Here is a 25,917-nt window from a genome sequence, read left to right as displayed (position 1 = left end):
AAAGTGTGGCCGTCATAGTGCTTCATCCAAAAAAACAAATCATAATACATTGGAGTCTATTGGGCAAACTATTAACATCTTCCCATAAAAAGCTATATCTCTACATTTATTTGTGTGTGATAATTCATGTAAACGTACTTTGCTTGAAGTTGCAGGTAAAGAATACATGTGTATACAAAAAAATGATGTTTAGATTTCATCGATTATGTTCATTCAATATACATGATAGTCCTATGAGAAAACTATGAATGTGTATTTCCAAGATAAAACTAGCAGACTTTTCCACATATACTACTGTTCGCTCCCATATAGTTATCAAAACAAGTCAACAATTGTATGAAACATGAACATACATATACAGACAGACTGACATACACAGACTTGCACAGAGTGTTGACATTGACCCAAAGTGTGCCTTGGCCTATGGAGAGTGATAAAGATATAACAAACAGCTGAATGTAATGATAAAATAGTTAAGTATAGGCCTATACAGGCACTGAGAGTGAATATGTTACAGCAATTTGATTAGTTTCTTTTCCTTTTCTACTTCTGTGATAATTTTTAAGACAATCAATCTGCAAGGCAGTTTATGTATTGACAAATATGTTATCTTTTACAAGCACACAGTAAACTGTTCTTGATTTTCATTTACAATATTTGACATAGACTGAAATACATGACATGCAACCAATGTTTACACTTTGCCCATACACCAGATACATGGAGAAATTTCAACATACAATCATCAATTCAGAAACCCTACAGGAAAAAGTAAACATTGTTTTCTTCCAGAACAGCTGGTACATCCACATCTGGAACAACTTACATACTTAACCAATTACACAAGGATGATCACACAAGAGATAAAGTTAAACTGCGGTGAACTTGACTATTCCTTTCAAATCCTTACCTAACTTGACATCTTAAACTAAAATACACTGCATGGTTAATTGTGCACAAAAATACATCGGGGTGGACCATTTGATAAGGGATGGTGTCTGGAAGATCGATGAGGTACATTATCTTTTTTATCCGATCCATTTTACACTCTTTTTTCCCCACTCTCTCACCTTTTCTTTTTGTCAACCTTCTCTGGCTGAATTTTTTATTGGCATTTGTTTGGAATTTTTTCAAAATCCGCCAGAATTTTTTTACCGCATTTCAACACCAAATACAGTTTACTATATCAAATGCTTACTAAATCACCACATTATATACTCTTAGTTCCAGTAGGTATAAAATTACCAAAAAAATCTTAAAATACAAAATGAAAGATATCCCAGTAAAACTGAAAGTTTCGCAAAGTTGTCCAAAAAATTTAAAATTCCGGATTTCAACTTAATTTCAATATATCTTATTAACAAAAACCCTAAGGACCGGTTTACTAAATATCAAAGCAATCAGACTGGTAAATTTTGAGAAACAATTTTTTGACCAAAAATGAGAAAAATTGCCCCCCAAAATACAAAATTGCAGATTTCATCCTAATTTTAAATATATCTAATTAACATAAACCCTAGGAACCTGTACACTAGATATCAAAGCTACCAGATCAGAAGTTTTAGAGAAAAATTTTTTGAGCAAAAAAGGCAAAAATTGCCCCAAAATAAAAAAAAAATTGCCAGTTTCAACATACCTTCAATACATTATATTAAGATTAATCTTAAATACCTGTATACCAAATACATGTATCAAAGCTATCAAATCAGCAGTTTTTGGATTAAAAAATTTTTTATCAAAAATTGGGAAAATTGCCCCAAAATTACAAATATGACAATATCAATACAATTTGTACAAGCATGACTGAGGTCATTCTGAGGAACATGAATATTAAGTTTCATAGCATTCAGACGAGCGATTTCAGAGAACAAGATTTTTTTACTAAAAACGGAAAAAAATACATTAAAAATACAAACATGCAAATTTCATCCCAATTTTTGCACACATAATTTAGAATACCTAAAGAAATCTGCATACCAAGTTTCAACCAAATCTGACCAATGCTTACTGAGTTTTAGCCATTTGTAGGATTTTTCCTTTTTCCCCCTCATTTGCATATTTTTGGCACTGACATGTTCATTTGAACAAATTCACATCTCCACCCCTAGGTGCACCTGTACACCGAATACTAGGACAGTAGGTGCTACGGTTTAGGAGTTTTTGATCCGGACGGACTAACAGACATACATACATACTTACATACATACACACAGACGCCATTTTTCCACCTTATACGAATACCTCCCATTTGCATATATACATATGCATATATGGGAGCGTTAAAACAAGGCTGTCGTCTCTTGTAAACAAGCTACACACATAAAAATGGTATACATTAGGGACCAATACTTTACCATACATATACCGGTAGGTCAGGTTATTTTAGTAACAACATGTATGCACAAATACACAGATGAAGAAATTATTAAGATGCTTCATTTCTTTTTCGACAACATAACTGTTAATTCTGTGGTATGACATTTCAACAATCTAATGGCATACCGATGGGTACGAATTGTGCACCTCTACTAAATTGCTATCTTATTTCCGTACACATATAAAGCAGAGTTCATGCAATATCTCTACAAAGCAGAGTCGAAAGAAACTTGCAAGGCGTTGATGATCTGATTAATCTAGACAATCCAGACATGTCAAAAAACGTACGTTATGTTTATCCTGAAGAGTTGTAAATTGAAGAAACAACCGAAGAACTTGGCTTCATATCTCACTCTCCTCTTACAAGTCGGTACTTATTGGATACACACTAAGCTGTATGACAAAAGGGTGATTTCGATTTTGAAAATCATAAATTATCCCCACTTGTCAAGTAATATTCCATCTGCACCTGGTTATGGTGTATACGTTTTCTCAACTTCTCAGATATTGTAGAGCTTGTGATTCCTACACTGATTTTCAAATAAGACACAGCTCATTGGCATCAAGACTAGTGAGAGAGGGATACACACCAAAGAGGACAAGTGAGGACTTTCAATAGGTTCTATGGTAGATAACACGAAACTGTGGCCAAATACGACACCTCGTCACCAGAACACACTAACCCAAACTACAACTTAACAACATTTAATCTTCCGTGTAATGAATTGCTATGTGCTTTTGTAAACCCTGAACAAGTTTTTTTTGTAATTGATTTATTTTACCTTATTAACTTATTGTTGTTGTTGAAAACACCATAACTTGTCAAGTCATTTGTCATGCACAGCAACACAAAGTGATATATCCTCTAGCGATGAAACTGCAATAGGGACATCTGCTGTTGCAGGTACCACCGATGATGTACAGAAATCAACCACAGAAGTTACGAAAAGTAATAATGGCGATACAACTAGTGGAGCTGTATCTAATGGTAAAGAAAAGAGTGACGATGAATTGGTTCCTGGTACACCTACAACTGATAATTCTTGTAAGTATTGTAAGCTTCTACTGCTTATGTTACACTGCTCACTGATGTAGTTACTATTATGGCATATTTTGCATTGACACGCTCTTGATTGAGTAAAGCTGCACACACAAACACCTCATCCAGCTGATATATACCATGCTACATTGTTTAAATGTCTGACACAAACTTATTTCTTGTTTTGTACCAGCATGGATTGAGCATGGATTGAGTGTATTGTGATGCCCTGTGGTAATTCAAGAAAATAAACGACTCAAAAAAATAAAAATTGGCTACCAAATCACTGAAAAAAGCTTCACATTTTTATATAATACAAGTGACAAGTCACATTCTAAAAAATATATTACTTACATGAACTGGATAGGAATTCTCTGCATTAACATAACTTTCAGTGTTTTGACGGTTTCACTCAACCTCGCTGAAAAGATGTATAGTCTACTGACATTTGGGCATGGAACGCAAAATGTAATTTGTCCTACAGCAGGTTCATTAAATGTTGCAATGACAAAATTAACATACAACAGGCTAAAGCGATACAGATGACTATTGTTTTTTCAACATTAGGTTTCCATGTAAGATAAACACATCACAGGCTAAATAACACAGTGCATGTATACTACACATATGATCATATCACTGTAGCAAAAGAAATCAGCTTAGTAATTAGTTAAAGTTTTGTTTCTCCTATTACACCTGTCTCAGAAGCATCATAAACGTCTAATTTAAATGTCAGGAATGTCAAAGTAAAATCTATCATCTGACAGCTGATGACAAGAAATGACAACACTTGATCTGTTTTGAAATGAACGTTAACGTTTGGTGATATTTGTCAGAACCTGTTAGAAGTGGCCGTAAGGCATTAAAGCATGCACAGTACTATACTTATTGACAAAGATTTACACAATGTTCCTCTTTCACACATACAGGGTGTGATAAAGTTTCAGCTCTGTAAAGTCTTACTATACATTCAAGGTGATTTTACGTACTAAACAATGATACACTGAACAGCATAAAACCCGCAAATAATTTCTTTGACAATCAATTCAAGCATAAAGACCAGAAAACTAGTTGTGGAAACTGTTGTATGATTATAAATTATGTATGTTTTCACATGTTTGTCTTTCAGGTGAGTTTTCAGTAATTATGTGAAAATGTGTTTCAGTACCTTGTATCAATGTAGCTACTGTTTTGTATTTGTATTTGTCCAACATTTTAAAAACATTTTTTCTAAATTAACATCAAATGTGACAAAATTTAACTGATATTAAGTAATATTTGTCATACATGTATGTATAAAGATTATAAGTTGTCTTGTACAATGCAATACATTGAACATACAATTTCTCAAAATATTTCCTCTGAATTAAGTCATTATACTGTCATCAAAATCACATAAAATATTCTGGAATATATCTGAATACTAAAACCAGATACTTTTGTTCGATCAACAGCATCCAACACAGAACCACAGCCGATTGGTACCAAACGTTATATTGGTGAGAAAAGAAGCTTTATGAGAGACATGGAGGTGAGTGTATGAGGAATCCTATTGGTGGTACGTAGTATGGTGATTGAAACTATCCGAGAGCTTGGGTCAATCCAATGCACCAGTGACCAGTCTTAATTGTTGTTCTAGCCGTGTTCAGTGTAGGGGTTAAATCTGCACGAAGAACAACAATTATTATTTCATGAGTACTCTTCACAATTCAATGGTTATTTGATTAGATTCTTTTGATTTTTTCATAGTCGATGCATTACATACTAAGAATGAAAAATAGTGTCAATGTCACTTTGCTCACATTTGGACCCCCCCCCCAAAAAAAAAAATACACTCATGCAAAATTCTCCCGATTTTGAATATACTCAACCAAGTTTAGTCCTACCGTAGACACATGCATACCCAGTTTCAAAGCAATTAGACAATTTCTGAGATGTATTTTTGACCAGAAATTGGAAAATTTGCCTCCAAAATACAAATAATAACATTTTGCCACAATTTGAACACTTCTGAATGGTAAATAACATAAAATCATGCATACCAAGTTAAAAAGCAAACCAACAAACAGTTTCAGAGAAGAAGATATTCTGATTGTGCATATCCTGTCTCGTAAAACTGCACAGCAGGCTTTCTCCTGGCATAGAACTGGAATAGTGTTCTCACATCACTGTACACAGCAGTGTTCTCACATCACTGTGCACAGCGGTGTTCTCACATCACTGTACACAGCAGTGTTCTCACATCACTGTACACAGCAGTGTTCTCACATCACTGTACACAGCAGTGTTCTCACATCACTGTACACAGCGGTGTTCTCACATCACTGTACACAGCGGTGTTCTCACATCACTGTACACAGCAGTGTTCTCACATCACTGTACACAGCAGTGTTCTCACATCACTGTACACAGCAGCGTTCTCACATCACTGTACACAGCGGTGTTCTCACATCACTGTACACAGCAGCGCTCTCACATCACTGTACACAGCAGAGCTCTCACATCACTGTACACAGCAGCGTTCTCACATCACTTTACACAGCAGCGTTCTCACATCACTTTACACAGCGGTGTTCTCACATCACTGTACACAGCGGTGTTCTCATATCACTGTACTCAGCAGTCCTCTCACATCACTGTACACAGCAGCGTTCTCTCATCACTGTACACAGCAGCATTCTCACATCACTGTACTCAGCAGTGCTCTCACATCACTGTGTACACAGCGTGTTCTCACATCACTGTACACAGCAGTGTTCTCACATCACTGTACACAGCAGCGTTCTCACATCACTGTACTCAGCAGTGCTCACATCACTGTGTACACAGCAGTGTTCTCACATCACTGTACACAGCAGTGTTCTCACATCACAGTTAAATGTACACAGCAGTGCATGTTCTCACATCACTGTACTCAGCAGTGTTGTCACATCACTGTACACAGTGGTGTTCTCACATCACTGTACACAGCGGTTTTCTCACATCACTGTACACAGCGGTGTTCTCACATCACTGTACACAGCAGGTTCTCACATCACTGTACACTGCAGCGCTCGATCTCACATCACTGTACTCAGCAGTGCTCTCACATCACTGTACACAGCAGCGTTCTCACATCACTGTACACAGCAGCGTTCTCACATCACTGTACTCAGCAGTGCTCTCACATCACTGTGTACACAGCATGTTCTCACATCACATTAATGTACACAGCAGTGCATGTTCTCACATCACTGTACACAGCAGTGTTCTCACATCACTGTACACTGTGGTGTTTCTCACATCACTGTACACTGTGGTGTTCTCACATCGCTGTACACAGCAGTGTTCTCATATCGCTGTACACTGCGGTGTTCTCACATCACTGTACACAGCGGTGTTCTCACATCGCTGTACACAGCGGTGTTCTCACATCACTGTACACAGCGGTGTTCTCACATCGCTGTACACAGCAGCAGTGTTCTCATATCGCTGTACACTGCGGTGTTCTCACATCACTGTACACTGTGGTGTTCTCACACCGCTGTACACAGCGGTGTTCTCACATCACTGTACACAGCGGTGTTCTCACATCACTGTACACAGCGGTGTTCTCACATCACTGTACACAGCAGTGTTCTCACATCACTGTACACAGCAGTGTTCTCACATCACTGTACACAGCGGTGTTCTCACATCACTGTACTCAGCAGTGCTCTCACATCACTGTGTACACAGCAGTGTTCTCACATCACTGTACACAGCGGTGTTCTCACATCACTGTACACAGCGGTGTTCTCACATCACTGTACACAGCGGTGTTCTCACATCACTGTACACAGCGGTGTTCTCACACCGCTGTACACTGTGGTGTTCTCACATCACTGTACACAGTTCTCACATCACTGTACATAGCAGTGTTCTCACATCACTGTACACAGCGGTGTTCTCACATCACTGTACACAGCGTGTTCTCACATCACTGTACACAGCAGTGTTCTCACATCACTGTACACTGCAGTGTTCTCACATCACTGTACAGCAGTGTTCTCACATCACTGTACACAGCAGTGTTCTCACATCACTGTACACAGCAGTGTTCTCACATCACTGTACACAGCAGTGTTCTCACATCACTGTACACAGCAGTGTTCTCACATCACTGTACACAGCGGTGTTCTCACATCACTGTACACAGCAGTGTTCTCACATCACTGTGCACAGCAGTGTTCTCACATCACTGTACACAGCAGTGTTCTCACATCACTGTACACAGCAGTGCTGTTCTCACATCACTGTACACAGCAGTGTTCTCACATCACTTTACACTGCAGCAGTACGTGTTCTCACATCACTGTACACAGCAGTGTTCTCACCGTACATCACTGTACACAGCAGTGTTCTCACATCACTGTACACAGCGGTGTTCTCACATCACTGTGCACAGCAGTGTTCTCACATCACTGTACACAGCAGTGTTCTCACATCACTGTACACAGCAGTGTTCTCACATCACTGTACACAGCAGTGTTCTCACATCACTGTACACAGCAGTGTTCTCACATCACTGTACACTGCAGTGAGCTCACATCACTGTACACAGCGGTGTTCTCACATCACTGTACACAGCAGTGATCTCACATCACTGTACACAGCAGTGTTCTCACATCACTGCACACAGCAGCGTTCTCACATCACTGTACACAGCAGTGTCCACACTGTTCTCACATCACTGCAATACACAGCAGGAAAAATTTCACAACAAAAATCAAATAATTGAATGTTGACATCCTTCATGTTTCGAACCAATATTCCAAAGTCATTATTTCTTTCAAATTTTGCATGATGGAGGTCAGGATTAAACAAACGTTTGTTCCACAGTTGTATAAAAATCACAAAATAAAATCATAATTATAACTAGAAAGCATTTGCAAGCAAAAGCGAAGTTCCAGAGACCAGAGCAGCGGAAGAAACAAGAGAATGTGTGACAAAGATAGGTGCAGAATGAAAGAGTGCTTTGGATTTTAATATTCATGCAGGGCTGATAGCAGTAAACACCAATTCAACTAAATGCAAGGCAGTCCGGGGAATTACAGTACACAGATTACGAATGCCTACATGTACGGTAAAAACGCAACAGATACATACGGGGCGACAACGCACGGAAATGTTTATCAGACGACATTCTCGCGAGCCAGAGCAATAATTTTCGCTGACCGCTGACCTACGCAAAAATAAATCGCTTGACGGGTAGCGCTGAGTTGTTGCCATAAAGAGGCGTGTCATTTACGACGATGATCAGACGAGAGGAAACATCAGACCTAGGCCGTTGAAATTGAGCCACATGCATTTTCATTTGATTAAAAGCACAGACTAAAACAATTTTCATTGCTATGTCGCTGTTTTCACAAGATACTGACCATTTGATCTTGGAAAGTTGAGTTGCTTTTACGTGCAGCCAACGCATGCCGGTGCATGACAGACAGTACGTTCACTATGAATGCCTAGCTCTGCATGGCAGGGCTGTGTGTTACCGGCGTTAAACGGCCTCCCACCACAGCCCCGCAGACTGATATAGGAAAAACCGCTGGTGGCTCCTCAGAAATACGGCGGGCAGTTTCTCCGCCAAAACAGCCGATTTTGAGTCCAAATTTTGCATTGATCATCGTTTTCGAGCACACCCACCTCGCCTTGTACACGATGTGCCAAGCCGCGCTTGTAAACTTAGGGAAAGGCTACTTTTCTCTCTCTGTGCGAGCGAGGCGATCGATACGCCGCCATGTTGTCTCATGAGCATTCGGGCGAAACAGTATAGCGCCACGTACGGCGGGTATTTAGAGAAAAATAAATCAAAAAGCAACAAAAAACAAAGCGAAAGAAAGCTAGAATTATTAATAACTGAACGCAATATGATAGTTGAGCAATGCCAAATAAAAAATAAATAAATAAACAAACAAGAAATGCCCGTAAAACCCGTCCGAGCTGAGCGATGACGTCATAAGCGTGTCGCAATGCATTCTGGGTAATTAAGGTAAAATTTGTGTATAGCATGTTCTATGGTAGTAAAACCGGAAATAGAGAAGAAAGAAAGAAAGAAAGAAAGAAAAAGAAGGAAAGTGAGCAAAAACTAACAGTTCCAGAGCTGGTCTCTGGAACTAATAATATTTTACTTAATACATACAAAGTCACACTAATTGAAGCGTCAGTCAGTGAGAATATCTGAAAGGATAGAAAATAAAATCAAGTGAATTCTACCTGCCTTTTAACTATTCATACACAGTCCCTTTCTAATGCCCCTGGGCTCTCTGGTCTACATGTACATCTCTGCTCTACCAAACTTAGAAGGGGAACTGAAACAAAGAAAAATACCGATTTAAATGATTGATCAGAATTGATAGAGAACATATCAGGGCAACACACCGTAAAGTTCAACTTGCCTTCTCAGATTAACACACTTATCATACACAATACTACGTACAGAATGAAATAATTAAATTTGGTGCAGTGACACATCTGCATAAAAAGTCAAGTTATTTATAACAGCAAATTTAACTTTATTATCTCTCTATAAGATCACTGTAATTGCCCTGTGACTATATTGCAGTGTTAATTTCCTTGAATAGGGAAGATTATCTGCCATCCATAGATGATGAATTATATTTTTACAATCAACACTCACACTTAAAACCTATCAATGAGTGTAATGATACATGTATCTGACATATGTTAAGGGGATATTTTTATAATTACAAGATTGTCATTTGACAATATATGAGGGTTGGATGGAAAGTTTTGAACCAAATTATGAAGTCCTACTGGAATGAGTTTCTATGGTATTTATTTTTCAACACAGTCCCCTTGCGGTTCGATCATCACTCACTTCTCGCAGCGGTACTGCAGCGCTTGGATTCAGACTTGTTGGGTGGAACATTGTCCTGATGGAACAAGACACCTTTTTTTCTCAACTTTCCTCATTTTTCATATCCTCCTGAAGAGTCATAGCCATCTGAAGATTTGAAATAAATGTAAACCAAGCTTCATTGATCTGGCATCGCTCCTTCGTAGTTCAGCTCAAACTTTTCATCCAACCTTGGTATCATGTATGTTCAGAAAGTAATTTATCGCAGTGCAGTGACAAGAATATTTGAAATAAAAGAATTATGTCAAAAGATTCATGTCAAACCTTATGACAGTAAATCAATTCATTTTCAGCAAACCTTATGTATGATTGGGAAATCATCTTCAAAACCACTATTTAAAGTGTATCTTTATACTCTATGGATTAAAAATAATTTGAATAAATCGTTATGTGTGGCATGGAGAAGAGGAATTTAACAGGGATACTCAGAATTTCAAAAAACAGTAACACACGAAAAAAATGTGATCTGATCTGATCTGTATCACCATGGTAACTTACCTGACAGCAGTGATTATGCCCATATGCTTCCTGACAATGAAAAGTAGATACATAATTTCTTTCCATTTCTGTTGAGAAAATAAAAGAATTGTACTAGCTAGGATAATCTAATAGTTTAAAGTTAAATTCTTTTTATAGCAGTATATAGCCATTATTTGAACTGGAGGGCAATATGTGGTAGCTTGTGTGCATGCAGAAAGCCTAAAACTTGAAAGAACAATGTATTGCCATATCATTTAGCCCTGTAAATTGTAACATTCTTTCACTCACGGAGAGACTACACTGTAAAATATTGGCAAAGTTTTATTCTGCACAGACATAGATCATTTACGGTTACATTTTGAGGTCAAAGTTTAGATACAAAGATATAAAACATTAAAAAGGAAATTAAAGTTTCATAATTGATTTGGCATTTGATAATCTGCATTATTATACATGATCTACCATCGAGAACAACAGAATTTAGTGTGCGCTAAAAAAGCCGCACTGAACGCCTGTTCCGCAACACGTACGCGTTTCAAGGCGCCCCATCCCCTGCAGCTGTATCTGCGCTTTCACTATTGAACGGTTTCAAGGGACTCATTGGCCGGGTGCCAGAACATGTCTCACACGCGCTCTGTACGTACGTGTGTATATAGTGCACACACTCACTATCCAGATCTTGCAGAAGCGCGTCCGAGATAGCACACACTTGCGCTATAAATCGGAAGAAAAATTGTTGACATTGCACGAAAACGGTCATTACTCTGACAATTTGATGTCCCAGTCACGAATATAAGATGTATAATAATAAGCTCCTGGTTACTACGAAAATACCACAAAGGATGCACTCGGACATTGGCGCCGTGCATCGCCATTTGCTTCGCGTCGGGCGATACGCTGCGCCAATGTCCTCATGCATCCTCTGCGGTATTTCATAACAACCTCACATAATCACATAATGTCAATGAATGTATTTTAATTGAAGACATGTGTAGGCCCCCTGCACTGTATGAGTGAAGTAATAACCTGGAAACTTCATCAATCTCCAATGGTACAAATCATAAGGAAAGATGAGTCATGGAATATTTCCAGTACTGTGCAGCATCACTGAATTGGAAATGACCAGGCTTGTTTGGTGTCTCGCATGTGGATGCATAATGCACGCCTTTCCAAAACAGATCATCATAGATAATCATGAATAATGTGACCTCTACTTATCTGCAATTTCCTAAAAAATATTTTCTTTATGTTTAATTTGCAGTAATAAATCTTCTTAACAACTAGTGTGAGTTATTTATAGATATCCACATTCAGATACTTATACTTGCAAGCTGTGACAAAATTAGCTGTGTTGATTTTAGTAAAGCTTCACTTTTCAGATATCAACAAAATATTCTGTAAAAAGTGCTTTTCTAATTGCTCAAAGACTGAACTCTTGTTTTCAGATACCAACCGAATTCCATTTGCTGTTTTATTAAAAGTTTAGAAATTTTTTAAACAGAAGATTTTATGGGGACAGACTGAACAGTTTTGTTTTCTTCATTAAAGACATGACACATAACATATGTTCATTGGCATTACCAGTACTTTCTATTATGATAAGAAACAGTTCAAAGGAAAATGTTAAAATTAAACATACATAACATGATATTGACAAATATTGACAGTGCATTATCTGACACTTTAGCAGTAACTCATTCGTAAACAACTTGCAAATAATCAGTATATATACAAGTACACATCGATGTATTCTCAGATTTCTGCTTGTATGTTTCCACTAACCTATTCATACCACACATATTAATTATCAAACAATCTATGAAAGCTGGGCCATAATTTACCACTTTACGCAGCTGCTCCAGAGATTATTCAAATACAATCTGCTGTCTTGGGGTACATGGCAACAATTTTTTTATGGCCTTCCTTTACTTCCTTGAAGCACTTTTTTTCTCTAAAAATTGTTCCTCTAGCAACATTTTTTTTTCAAATCCTCCAGCCCCCCAACCCCCTCCCTGAACCAAATGGTCCACACCTTAAGGTTCCAAGACAGAAATTTGACCTTTTTAATCTAACAATTCTCTAACGGTTAATAAGCTCAGAACCCCTGTAAAGTATACATTTTCTAAAAGCCTAGATATAGGGGAACATTTTGGTAATCACAGTGTCACCATTGTTTACATAACTATCACGTGACAGGTAATTTGCATAACCTTTCAAAATCGGTTTTCCCTATGTTTTGTCTCAATACTTCAAAATATCTGACTCAAACTTGCTGGAATGCAAGCTGTCACAACGATCTTCAAAAATATGTCTCAGATTTTTTATATCTTGCTTAGTTTTTTTGGAGCACAATTTTAAAGAAATCAACTACGCTTAAATTCACTGCTCTGGAAGTTTTTCTGGCATAGAAACTGTTGTAGAAAGTTTAAAAAAATTCTGAGACACACTTTTGAAGACCCTCAGTACAGCTTGCACTCACACAAATTTCAGCCACATGTCTCAAAGCATTGAAACAAAACATAGGGAAAACCGATTTTTGAAGGGTTATGCAAATTACCTGTCACGAGATAGTTATGTAAACAATGGTGACACTATGGAAACCAAACTGTTCCCCTATATCTAGGCTTTCCGAAAATATACAATTTACGGGGGTTCTGAGCTTCTTAAACACTAGAGAATTGTTGGTTTAAAATGGTAAATTTCTTGTCTTGGAACCTTAATTCTATTATTTACCCATCACGTGAGTGGCTGATGCTTTTAGACAGTTGGTAGAGTGCACTGCTTGATTCATTTTCATTATTCATTCAATTTTTGCACACTAAGTTACACAATATGAGTTAACATTAGCATTGACAGAGCGGAAATCTTCACTCTTTAGATGACCTGTCACTAATATTTATGTTTTACTGTTTACAGCCATTAGGAACAATTCTAACTATGCTACCATGATAGAAAACAATGATAATGCTAATGAAACAATCCTGTAGGATCGTCAGTCACAGCAGCAGCAATGCTGCATGGGATTATGATTTTGGTGAAACTTTGTCCTCAGGAATAATTGCTCCATTTACTATCAAATACATGTGTTATGTCCTTTGCTGTAGTCATAGATATGAAACATTGGAACCCAAATACAGTAGATCACATGACCGATTAATTGAAAATTTTAGTGACAGGTCACCCAAAGCACATTTGAGAGGCAACATCACAGTATTCCTTGTTACTATGACATTATTGCATGGTTTCTTAGCAAAATACATCATTTACAGGGTCATACGTCTTTTCATGTTACCGTCAACATTCCTTTATTTTAAAAGATTCCTTGCCTGGATGGATTTTTCTTTGAAACATTTCTCCAGTAACATAATACATATTAAAATTAGCATCATGTCTAAAAATTCTGACACTCTGATTCTTTTATTTTTATAAATTTGTAATAAAACATAAACACCTACCCTACAGGCCTGTTCTTGTTTACTGCCTACTTGATAGGATGACAGCGCCCTCTATCATATAGTTATTTTGACGACATCATGGTTTTGCAGTCCATTCCTCAATTTAAATAAAACAAGAAAAAGAATAGTTTGTAAACAAAGCAAAGTAAAAACGATGGCAATTAAGTCAATGTTTTACATTTACAAGAGTGAGATGCAATTAAAGGGACTGAAGCTGAAACTTTTGATAATTTTTATTCACTATTTCTCTTTTGAATGTCAAATTAAGTTCTGGTATACACACCAGTCATCATGTTGAAACAGCAATATCTACTTTGCTTATATCTCATAATCCATGGACATGTAAAGTGCACTGTTTCTGTTTACATTGGAATTCTAGTCTGGACTAGAATTCACCAGTTAATAATAACATTTTGAAGTTCACCCATGTACAAACTGAGTTGACGATTAGATTGATTGATTGATTGATTGATTGATTGATTGATTTATATGGCGAATGGACAAATCCCTGCATCATACAAATTCAACTTGACAGCTCACATGTTGTAAAATCAGTGTCATGTACAGAAGAACAATACACTGAATTAATGAGTTCTATGATTGACCTGAATAACAAGAACTGATGTCAGATTTAACTGAGATGTTTTTAGAATACAAGTCAGACTGATCATTGTGATTCCTTTGATGTACATGCTGTGTTGGTATTTCTCAACTGTCAAGATAATCTCAAACAACAATGGATGATTTTAAGGTTTTGACAGAAAAAGGAGTCTTTCTACTCTAGGTTGGTATAATTTTTTAGCATTCATTAAATCAACTCTGTACTGCAGGATGGGGAAACACCATTTAATATCGTACAAGACATACATTGCCACAACATTGACAAATCTGACTCCACTTCAACTAAGGCAACAACACATGTCCAAATACTATATGATATAAATTTTGATCCAAGTCCTAAAAAGGTTGCTTTAAAAAGTGTGAAAAATATTTGTCTAAAATATATTTACAACAAATCAAAGATAATATTACCAAATGGGTTATGTATACAGCTATAAACAGCGGTATGGCATATAAAAAGCCATGCCTTTATTTTTTGGACATTTGGTCCAAAGACTGCAAACTCAGTACAACACTAACTCTGAATCAATATTGAAAATCATTCCATTTCAATTTTTTGGGGTTCTTGTTAATATATTCTATATACCACTAAACTTGCAGTATGCTCACAGAAGTGTTCAGCAATTTTCTTTCAGAGTTAAAAGTGTACAAGTTTTGAATCAACAGAACATTACAAAAAAAGGCTATTAAAGTTTTTAGTTTCATTGTGACTATCTCTGTGAGTTTCACCAAAAGCAAGTCAACTTTGTCTTCAAATTTTAAGTTAAAATGAATGCACACAAATTGATCTATAGACAATGATAAATCATAAAATGTCTGTGTCAAAGTATGTGTCTCTGTCTGGTATAACAACTTAGAATGAGACAGAAAATACGCTTTTAAGATCAAAGTTTCAGTGTTTTCAAATAGAATAAAAAGAGGCTGGCCAAAGTTTAAATTGAGGCATCATTCTATAAACATATTTATGCATGATAACTCAGTCAAATTTTACAAATCTAACATTTAATAATGTAAAATGGCAGTAACAATTTAATAAATTATGGATATAATCTTTCACTCCTGTCTTACAGAACAAAAATCTTAACACAATAAATTTCAAAAAATAGAGAAGTGAAAACTTACCTGCAGTATTGTTTACATTTAGATTGACCTTTAAACTCTTTGTTACTCCTCAGGTTCTGAGTGGACAGTGCAGGTATTGGGCAGTGTGAAGTCTGGTACAGAGCCAGGACAGTTTAATTATCCCAATGGTCTGGCATGGCATGGAGATCAGCTTGTGATCTGTGACACAGAAAACCATCGCATACAAATACTCAATAAGAATAAGGTGGTCATAGAAATTATCAGATTTGATGGTCAGTTGACAAAGAATTCAAGCCATTGGATGTGGCCATATCCCCTGATGGTCACTTCTTTATCACTGACATCGGTAATAACCAAATAATTATTTGTGATCAAAATAAAAAATTATTCAAATTATTCCCCAAAGTGCAAACATTGAGGTTAGGAGCATTACTGTAATGGCAGCATTTATTTTTGTCACTGACAGCAAAGGTAAAAGTTTGATCAAATACAACATCAAAGATGGAAAACTTGTTGCAAGAGTCAGTGATCAATTCATTATCCACACTCTGTAATGGCTACTAGCAACAACCATCTCTTAGTGTCAGACTACAACAAACATGTCATTCATGTTTTAGATTCTGATTTGAATTTTCTGAATTCATATCGCAATGATAGGTTACACTATCCAAAAGGCTTGGATGTCGATTCACACGGCAATATTTATATTTGTAGATGGGAGAGTAATGGCATTGTAAAACTGAGATCTGATGGACAATTGGATTGTGTATTATTTGAAGGTGAATGGTATTACCCAGAGTTCATTGCAGTCAATGATGACATCACAACAACAATTGCTGTCACAGCGAGGTGGCCGTCTCGGTCCGTCCACCAAATCAAAGTATTCTCTGTATCAACATAGATATGCATTACAATCTCATCAAAATATCACCATTTTTAACACATTTTTCACATCCTACACCCCAAGTTTGGACTAAAAATCTCTTGTCCTCAACTCGACACAGAACTTCATGTGGATCATCCGGATCAGAATTGTGAAAATTTTGGTGAAAAATTCAGGAATTTTTTGAAAATGCATTGAAAGCAATGGACGGTCTGCATCGGTGACGTCATCGATTGTTTTGTTGACTTCAAGTAAAGTAGGTCAGAAGGTTTTCTCCATTTTCTCAAAATCCAGAAATTTTAGACATCAAGTGTGGGCTAAAAATTTCTTCTTCACAACTCGATGGACACGTTTATGGTGGTTGAAAACCAAGTTTTAAAAATTTGGGTGAAAAATTTCTGACATTTTCATAAATGCATTGATTGCAATGAGCAGTTTGAATTGGTGACGTCACTGGAATGCCAAGTAAAGTTGGTCATGATAAGAATTTCTCAATTTTTGGTAGAATTACAAAATTTAGACATCAAGTGAGGGCTAAAAATTTATTGTGTATGAGTCGCTAGACTTGTCTATAGTGACCAGAATCCATGATGAGAATTTTTTGTGAACAAAATATGAGTAACTTTTGATGAATCATAATGAATGAATGAAAACAATCAATTGATTCTTGAAATGCAGTTTTTAAAATTCAATCATTAAAATTCTTAAAATGGTTTTCGGACTAAAATTGATTTCCGTAATTTGTATGGATTGACTGCTTTCACTGAAAATAAAAACCGGTGATTTTATGATTTTCTAAACTCCAAAAAATGGAATATTTTGATGAGATTGTGTATTGGACTGTCCTGACAAACCAACACAATTACACCAGAGTCTTGCAGAGACAAACGACCGGTACGGTTCATTTGTCAGTGAAATGTACTTGTAAAACATTACCTGTATATCCTATGATAACTCCTGCATAGTATGCAACAAATATTTCCATCTGATCGCGATGGTAAATTCCAAACTGTCCATGGTCTGACAGTCAGCAAGTGATGGCCAGTTGGGAGGGCCGGCCATGCCATGAAAACTTGAGTGAAGCCGGAGTTTGGTAAAGCGCCCCCTCCGGCAGATTGTGAGATTCTTTTGAAAGAGGGCGCTGTTAATCTAATCGTCCAAAGTGCACACCCAAAGTTTCTGGCGATAAGTATGTGGCTTATAAACGGATAGAGCCGACCATATATTTTCCAGCAAAAAGATACTTTAGCTTTCAAAGATGTTACTCGAATACATTTTGAACATAATAAATTTGTCGGGTGAAAGCAAACGCTGTTGTCATTGATTTACCGAAAGTCTTCTCCTTCACGTTTTCGGTCAAAAACTACACATGACTTTTAATGTCAATCTATTGGAGAGAAAAATAATAAATATCTAACGCTTTATATTGTATTTCTTGTACTCTAGGTTACTATCTTTAAACGTACTGAAGGTATAGCGTTTTGTTCGTAGTTTATTGTGTGCCAGTATATTATTTGTTAGTCACTTGTACTCAAATTGTCATAAAATGACCGTAAACTAGTGCAAAGTAATTTCTGTGAGTATGTAGGCCTAAGCTTACCAAATTAAACCATGATAAACTCGATTCCCGTATGTGTGAAATATCTATGATGATAATTTCTTGTGCATTTAACGGATTTCCAAATGTAGACCAAACCATTGTACATATTCATCGATACATTCGCAGAGCATTGTCAGTATTAAAACTACAAATTCTTGTTCGGACTGTAATTTTCAGTTTTATTTGTTAAGACGAAAAACCATATGTGCTTCATTTCATTGTAATTAATTGTATACAGTGTTATTATCCTGATAATAGACATGTTTATTTTATAACAACTTTCCTTTTTATCCAAGGTCAGTGTGAATATTTTTTCTCGTTCTTTTTCTCTCATCATCATTAAAACGATTACTGACATGTACATGTATACATTAATTTCGTAGTTGTGAAGATGAACCATTCCGATTGCCACTGAAACTGTTGTCAATCACTGTAAACTGATAAAACATGTATACCGCTTCCATTTTTATGATGCAGTCTAAGTTTTTATGGAATTACATTTTCATATTCTGCACGGCACTGTAGACTGACATAATTCTCTTTTTAAGTGTATCACTATTTGAAATAATTAGTTTTTACTTTTTTTGAAAGAATGACAAAGAAATTGCTTAAATATATAAAAATTCAGTATAGTCTTCTATTGTATACTGCCCTCTACGGTAAAACAGCTCGAGTTACTTTAATGGGAGAAAGCTAGATTTCAGCGATCTTTTAAAGATAATTCAACCCGATCTCTAGGATTATGAAAAAGTACATAATTTTCGTCGAGATTTTCTCTATTGCTCACGTCAGCTGAACTTAAATTGAAGTGGTTCTTTACAGTTTTAAGATCAGTTAGTGTTGACATAAATTGCACAAACGGCCGACATGGTAAGTATGGTTATCTACACAATATTCTCAAGAGAGGCCAGTCACAGTCAACAATGTCTTTTTTACTTCCGTTAAGAATTGTTCATCCTCTACGGAGCAATATTATTGACATTGCTGCGTACTATTTGATACATATTTCAGTATGAGGTCATTTCCGAGTGGGCGTAGCTTTGTTTTCAGAAGGACGAGTAGTGTAGATTCGTCTAAAGACGGATAGGTAAAGTTGACCTTGAAGGAAAGTAATTTATAAGACAATAAAGCAACCTGGACAGGATCCACCTCAAGATTGTTATGAGTCAAAATATTATCGTATAATCAGTGAATCGCTGCTTGGAAATCTTTGAAACTCGATGATGTTTTTTTGAAAAATGACTTTAGACTAAAGCGTCCTTTGTACATCGACTTCAATACTTGCTGATTTGTTAACAGCAACTGATGAGAGTTCTTTTGAAAGCTTTGAGGGCGCTATGACAGTTCTTTGTTCAAACACAAGTATTCGGCCATTAATATTACATTATCCCGGAGCTCCACTGTCTATGTATCAACCTGCGTCAGAATTTTTAGTAAGATAATGTTGGAATTCGTTTGAAAATAAAATCAATAGATTTAGCATTGTAAAAGTTTCTCTCTTAGAAATAAGAAAAGGTCATTACATTTTCATTTATCGATATTTTTACGTCTTTAATAGTCATTACACAAATATCAATCCGTAGTTATTCTTATATATTAAAAAGAAAGCGGTGAATACAATAATAAGCTGAGGTAAGCATGTATTATAACGCATTTTTCATCAATTTTCTTATTATTATTACAACATCAACACACAATTTATGTGCAATGTGTACTTTTTAGTCACTTCTCCCTTTGATTTTTCCATCGTTACGTTTACTTCAACATTGAAACCATTGTTGCTTTTGTCACGACGGTTGTCATTTCTGATCTTCCAAAGGTCGATATATATCATCATGATATGTTCTCAGTCTTTCATCGACTACTTTCGCCTATTTTCAATGGTGTAGACTCCCTTACGTATTCTGCTTGCAAGTTTACTGCTCCTAATTGAGTTCTGCCCGTCATTTTCCACTCATCCTTTATGAAATGCACAGATATACCTGTAGTTTTTTTCTTATCAGTCAATCGGAGATCTAGGCTTATAAGTATTTCTCTCGATATGTACAATCGTACATAGGATTGTCAAAATTGTTACGTCAAAATTCAAATACTAGTAACTTTCAATTTGCAGCTCTATGTTCTTTCTGCAAAAACAACGAAGAAACTTAACTCCATATTTTACATGATTGTCAACATGTGCTGTTATTTGTGGAATCATTTTTATGTTATTGAGACAAAAATTAAAATTGAGAAAAAGATCAAAAATATGGCAGATCATACCATGTGATCCTAAACTTTCTGTTATTGTGAATTTCCTACTTCATTATCATAAAAAAGGAACTACCCAGCATACAAATGATTTGTTAACTTTGTACAACAAACTGAGTTTCACTATGCCGTTACAAAAGAGAAAATGTTTGCACATAAAGTGGGGAATTTACAGTTCAAATATCTACCGAGATCCATGCAAAACAGACATGACACATGATAATGATCATGTATGATGAATGTTCAATATTTTTTTGGCTTCTGCAATGTAATTTTTTCTCAGATTCAATAAGATAAAAATCATTTTGATAACTACAATAAAAATCTTTCAATTTTCAAAAAACAAACGAGACGAGAGTACCGTTTTCAAGTAAGAATATGTTTTACAGTCGGTTAACCACTCCAAATTCAAATGAAGATTGAGTAAGAATGCAACGATAATTTGCAATGTCTTATTTCATATTAACGCCAATAGCTTGTTCTTTTGCAACTTTAAACAGCTTAATGAATCTCTCATCGTAAACGTCACTTGAAGAGTTGCAATTGCGGAGAAAGAGCTAACTATGTGTTATAATTTTAGTCTTCTCCATCGTTACTCAATAACAACTCTGTTATTAACTCCGTTGTAATGATTACCTACCTTTGTGCGTGATTGTACTTCCATGGCACTACGATTGTACTTCCATGGTACTACGATTGTACTTCCATGGTATTACGATTGCATTGTTTAAAGTATCTATGTCATGCTTACGCATCATCCGTACGTGCGTACATACACACACACACACACACACACACACACACACACACACACACACACACACACACACACACACCTACACACACACACACACCACCGCACGCACACACGTACGTACGTACATACATACATACATACATACATACATACATACATACATACATACATACATACATACATACATACATACATACATACATACATACATACATACATACACACATACACACATACACACATACATACATACATACATACATACATACATACATACATACATACATACATACATACATACATACATACATACATACATACATACATACATACATACATACATACATATTGAAAACAAATCTTTCGCGACAACTACCTGCATTTTCATGTTCTCTTGACGGAAAGTCAATATTGTGTCTCAGATGTTTTGAAGCATGTCTGCTAATTGGTCATTCCACCAAGCAAACGTGGAGATTAAAAAGACATCGTTACTATGGAGATAAGTTATTTGAGAGATGTGAGAGTCAAACTTGACCACCTGAGCCAGACACTGATACTTGCTGAACTGAAACTTGGATCATTCATTTCTTCTGTGCTTTATGTCCCTTTGGAGACATTCAAGGCATTCGAATTCCACGGAATGGATTTCATCTGTGTCCACTGCATCAACGGACGAAACCTCGACAGCTACAAAATCTCCGTCTAAAATCTCCTGCCCGTTTTTGTCTGCTGTCGATTAATTAGCAAGACAAGATGAAAAGTTCGTAAAACCTTATTTATTCACTGTAATCATTTCAATTGTTTGTTTCATCACGCAATACATGGAAACAAAGAGACTTCTATACATTTTGATGCTTCGAGTTTGACAATATCTGGAAAAGCATATTGCTATATATGGCAGTGCACGTATGTGCATGTGACTGCAAAGAGTTAATATACATTATAAATATTATACGTCAGTAAATCGAAGTCTTTCATGTATGATTTCCCAATAGAACGAAGTTATTATGTTGTCAGCAAATTTATTACAATATTTCAATGATCCTGCAACGTTATCGTAACTTTTGATGTCAGAGAGGATGAGTCTTTGCAATTCTAAGTGTTGAAGTTGAATGGTGGTGATGTGGAACAAGTGACAGCTTTGATGCCAAAATACAGCTTGTTACAGAAATGATACACATGATTTCTAAATCAGGGTCAAAGGTGACTAAGGAAACCCGTCAGTCTGCATACGCGTAGTATGTCTTCGTTGGCAATATGTCTCATAACTAAACACGGCAAACACAGACAAATCCTTTGCTGGATCCTAGAAACGCGTCCCAAGGAAACATGAAATTACCTGACAACCCTCTGACCTCACTTCGTTTGGACATAGTCACTGTCTTAGCACCCCATGAAATAACATAAACCTGGGGTGTCGCATCGAAATAATTCAATGAAATATAATTCTCATTATGGAAATAATAAACTTTATTAGATTACGGAGGACGGAAGTAATTATTTGATTGCTTCCTTTATCTATTTTTGATTTGATAAATTAATCATATTTCAGTCTCAGTGCAGCAGTGTTGGTGGGAGTGATACAGACATTGCTATATCGTCAATGATTTTTGAACGTTGGCGACACATGTTGTTCATCTTACTTGTTACATTTTATCATAACTTATTTAGGTTTGAAGATTTGTATAATCGTCGCTGGAATGAGGATCAACCCTGTGCAGCAGTAGAATGTCCTTCACATCTACTACACTGTAGCTAAGACTTATACATTTTGTGAGTCTGAGACTGTATGGCTGAAGTCATTTGACTTTCACTAAACCAGCATGAACCGTACTGTAACCACCTCCAAGGACTTGCCTTCAATTTTCACACAAATAGTCGTTAGCAAGGGGCCGTGGTTAAAATATGCGCACGGTAAACGAAACTAAGTGCGTTGGTCCTCAACCCCCCCCCCCTCCCCCTCCCCTGAACGAAAGTTTGGAAGTGAGAAAATCCAACCAAGCCTCATTCTGTATCTGCATCAAACAATCGGTAAAAACGTCGCTATGAAATCACGCATACGCTACCGACCCCCCCCCCCATACCCCGTCAATCTCTGTTCAGTGCCAACTCAACAATGACGCAACCAATAGAATGAAATGAAACAGTGTATCCAAAATGATTGTTACCTTATTTTACTCGTGCACTGATTCACATGTATGTCAAAAGAATGCTGGTGTAGCGCCGGTGCCGTACTGGCCTGGTACACGCCAAACAATGTAGCGCGATATTTTGCGATACATAAAACGTGTAGCGAGATGTTGCGATATGAAAACTTGTAGTGCGATTTTTGCGCACGGTAATCGAAATATAGCCAAACCACTCCCCCGCTAAAGTTGCGTTTACCGTGCGCGTGATTCAATTATCCACGGCCCCTAAGTCCCTTAGTTTCAAACGTCCCATGGTGCGGAACTTGCTCTACATATTCCAGGCAGGGCAGCGATATGGTTACGTCGCTCAAACTGTTTATATGTAACTAAATGTTTTTAAATAGTATTCGCTGTACAGGCTTGGGACTAGCATCTTCAGTCTTGACGTTTTCCCAAATATGAATTGTCAAATCGGAAAAAAGTATGACAGTGACACATGAAAGGTTTTTACGGTAAATTTTTATTACAGTTTTTTCTATATGTTCATTCTTTACTTTACTGATCAAATAGCGTGAACGCCGTGATCATTTGCAAATCCACAGTCTGGTTGTGGTCTGATTATCTTTTACTGTGATGCAAGATCGATACGCTTCACCTATCATAAATTACAACAGGTGACAGTCAGTACGTCAGACTTTGAAATGCCGTGAAAGTGCCGCTGTATTTGTAAAGACTGTGCATGCTGGAAGAAGAAAGTAGCGATAAAGATGACAGAGATCCCTTTTCGAATGGTAGATATATTTTAGTACAGATTAATCATTCCGTCGGTACACAGACCCGCTCGCTAATTCTTCATCCAGTGTATTAACGGAAATTAGGAAGAACATTATCACCTGATCACGATCAGTTACTTCTTATGCCATGGAATTATTAATTCAAAGAAGTCACAATCTCGTTTGGGAAAAATACTTGCAGTCCTCTCAATTATGTAAAACATGTACAAAACTTTGATTCAATTCTGTTAGGCTGTTTAATCCTGGGGGTCTGGAAGATTTTCGAAAAAAAACCCAAAAGATTCCCAGCAAATGTCACTGAAAAAAATTCAGTCAGAGAACGCTCGACAAAAAAAGATGGGAGAGTGGGGAAAAAAGAGTACAATGGATCAGGTAAAAAATAATGCTACCTCATCAATCTTCCACCCCCCCCCCCCCCAATATATCAAATGTTTCACCCCTTAATGCAGTGTCAGAGATGTAGTGTAGTGTAGTGTAGTGTAGTGTAGTGTAGTGTAGTGTAGTGTAGTGTAGTTAGTGTAGTGTAGTGTAGTGTAGTGTAGTGTAGTGTAGTGTAGTGTAGTGTAGTGTAGTGTAGTGTAGTGTAGTGTAGTGTAGTGTAGTGTAGTGTAGTGTAGTGTAGTGTAGTGTAGTGTAGTGTAGTGTAGTGCTGTCTGATCACGAGGACGATGCAGCCCTTGCTTGTTATTGGCGTTCTCTTTTGCTACTATAGAAATGCTATTCCAGTCAGAAAGAGAATACAGACATAGCATACTCTTTACGTCAGTAAACCGTAGACTTTCACTAAACAAGATTAAAATAACTTCCTTCAAAATTAATCCGGATGATCTAGTGGCGATCTAAATCAATCTACCACAGAATCCCTGATTATAGAATATTGCACTTATCCCAGCCCTGGCAGATTCGAAAACAAGGAAATTCCAATTAAGTATCTTTTGCCGCAGAGCACTTCAAAGCACATAAAAATCAAAGAGATAAGATACAACAAACAGACAAATAATCTCATTTAAGTTTTGGAGAAGTACATCTCTCATAAATTTTTGCGGAACAATTGTTTTTTAATGTAATTACATAGTTTCTATAGTTTGGCATATGTAGACAGTTGTTTGGCAACTACAGACGAATCAGCGATATCGCTTGCTTATTATTTACACAAATACACAGTGTATTGTTTTTAGTATGTCGTCTTATTCCCCGGATATTTCATTTAAATAAATTTCTTGCGTGATTCGACTATGTTGCTCAAAGGAAATGACAGTTGAATAAAACCCGTATGAATACGTCATTTCCGCTCTAATCATAATACCACAATTTGATTGGTGTTCAGAGTTTTAGAACAAACTAACATGACATTTGAAATTCAAATGTCAATAAGTGGCGTGCCCTTGAACACCTTAACAATGAGACTTCATCGGAAACTTTGAAGTCCCTCAGGTACCTTGTAAAATTCATCAGCTTAATTGTTGTCCTTTTGCTCAATGGTAATTCGTTAAACGTCAAGGACATGATTGAGATAGGAAATGTAACAAATTGCCAAACGGAGTATTTCAAT

The 25,917-nt window shown here is 36.6% G+C and overlaps 1 protein-coding gene across 2 annotated transcripts in view; it reads left to right on the top strand.

Moving 5' to 3' along the window:
• Window positions 1-19,572, top strand: part of LOC139125504 (uncharacterized) — a 42,580-nt gene extending 23,008 nt beyond the window's left edge. Inside the window, exons 10-12 of one of the 2 annotated variants that reach the window (XR_011550249.1) lie at window positions 3,221-3,421; window positions 4,870-4,946; window positions 16,045-19,572. Coding sequence is in view for 1 of the 2 variants with exons in the window: in XM_070691572.1 (XP_070547673.1) it covers window positions 4,870-4,946; window positions 16,045-16,080 (113 nt within the window). In the remaining variant the exon portion in view is untranslated. The remainder of the gene's footprint in view (window positions 1-3,220; window positions 3,422-4,869; window positions 4,947-16,044) is intronic. The other variant, XM_070691572.1, reaches the window with a different exon arrangement.
• The last annotated feature ends 6,345 nt before the right edge of the window (window positions 19,573-25,917 follow it).

The sequence above is a fragment of the Ptychodera flava genome, assembly GCF_041260155.1.
Source record: "Ptychodera flava strain L36383 chromosome 3 unlocalized genomic scaffold, AS_Pfla_20210202 Scaffold_25__1_contigs__length_14229661_pilon, whole genome shotgun sequence".
Taxonomy (NCBI): domain Eukaryota; kingdom Metazoa; phylum Hemichordata; class Enteropneusta; family Ptychoderidae; genus Ptychodera; species Ptychodera flava.
The sequence above is the reverse complement of the archived record's forward strand: the minus strand, read 5'-3'. Positions and strand labels throughout refer to the sequence as shown.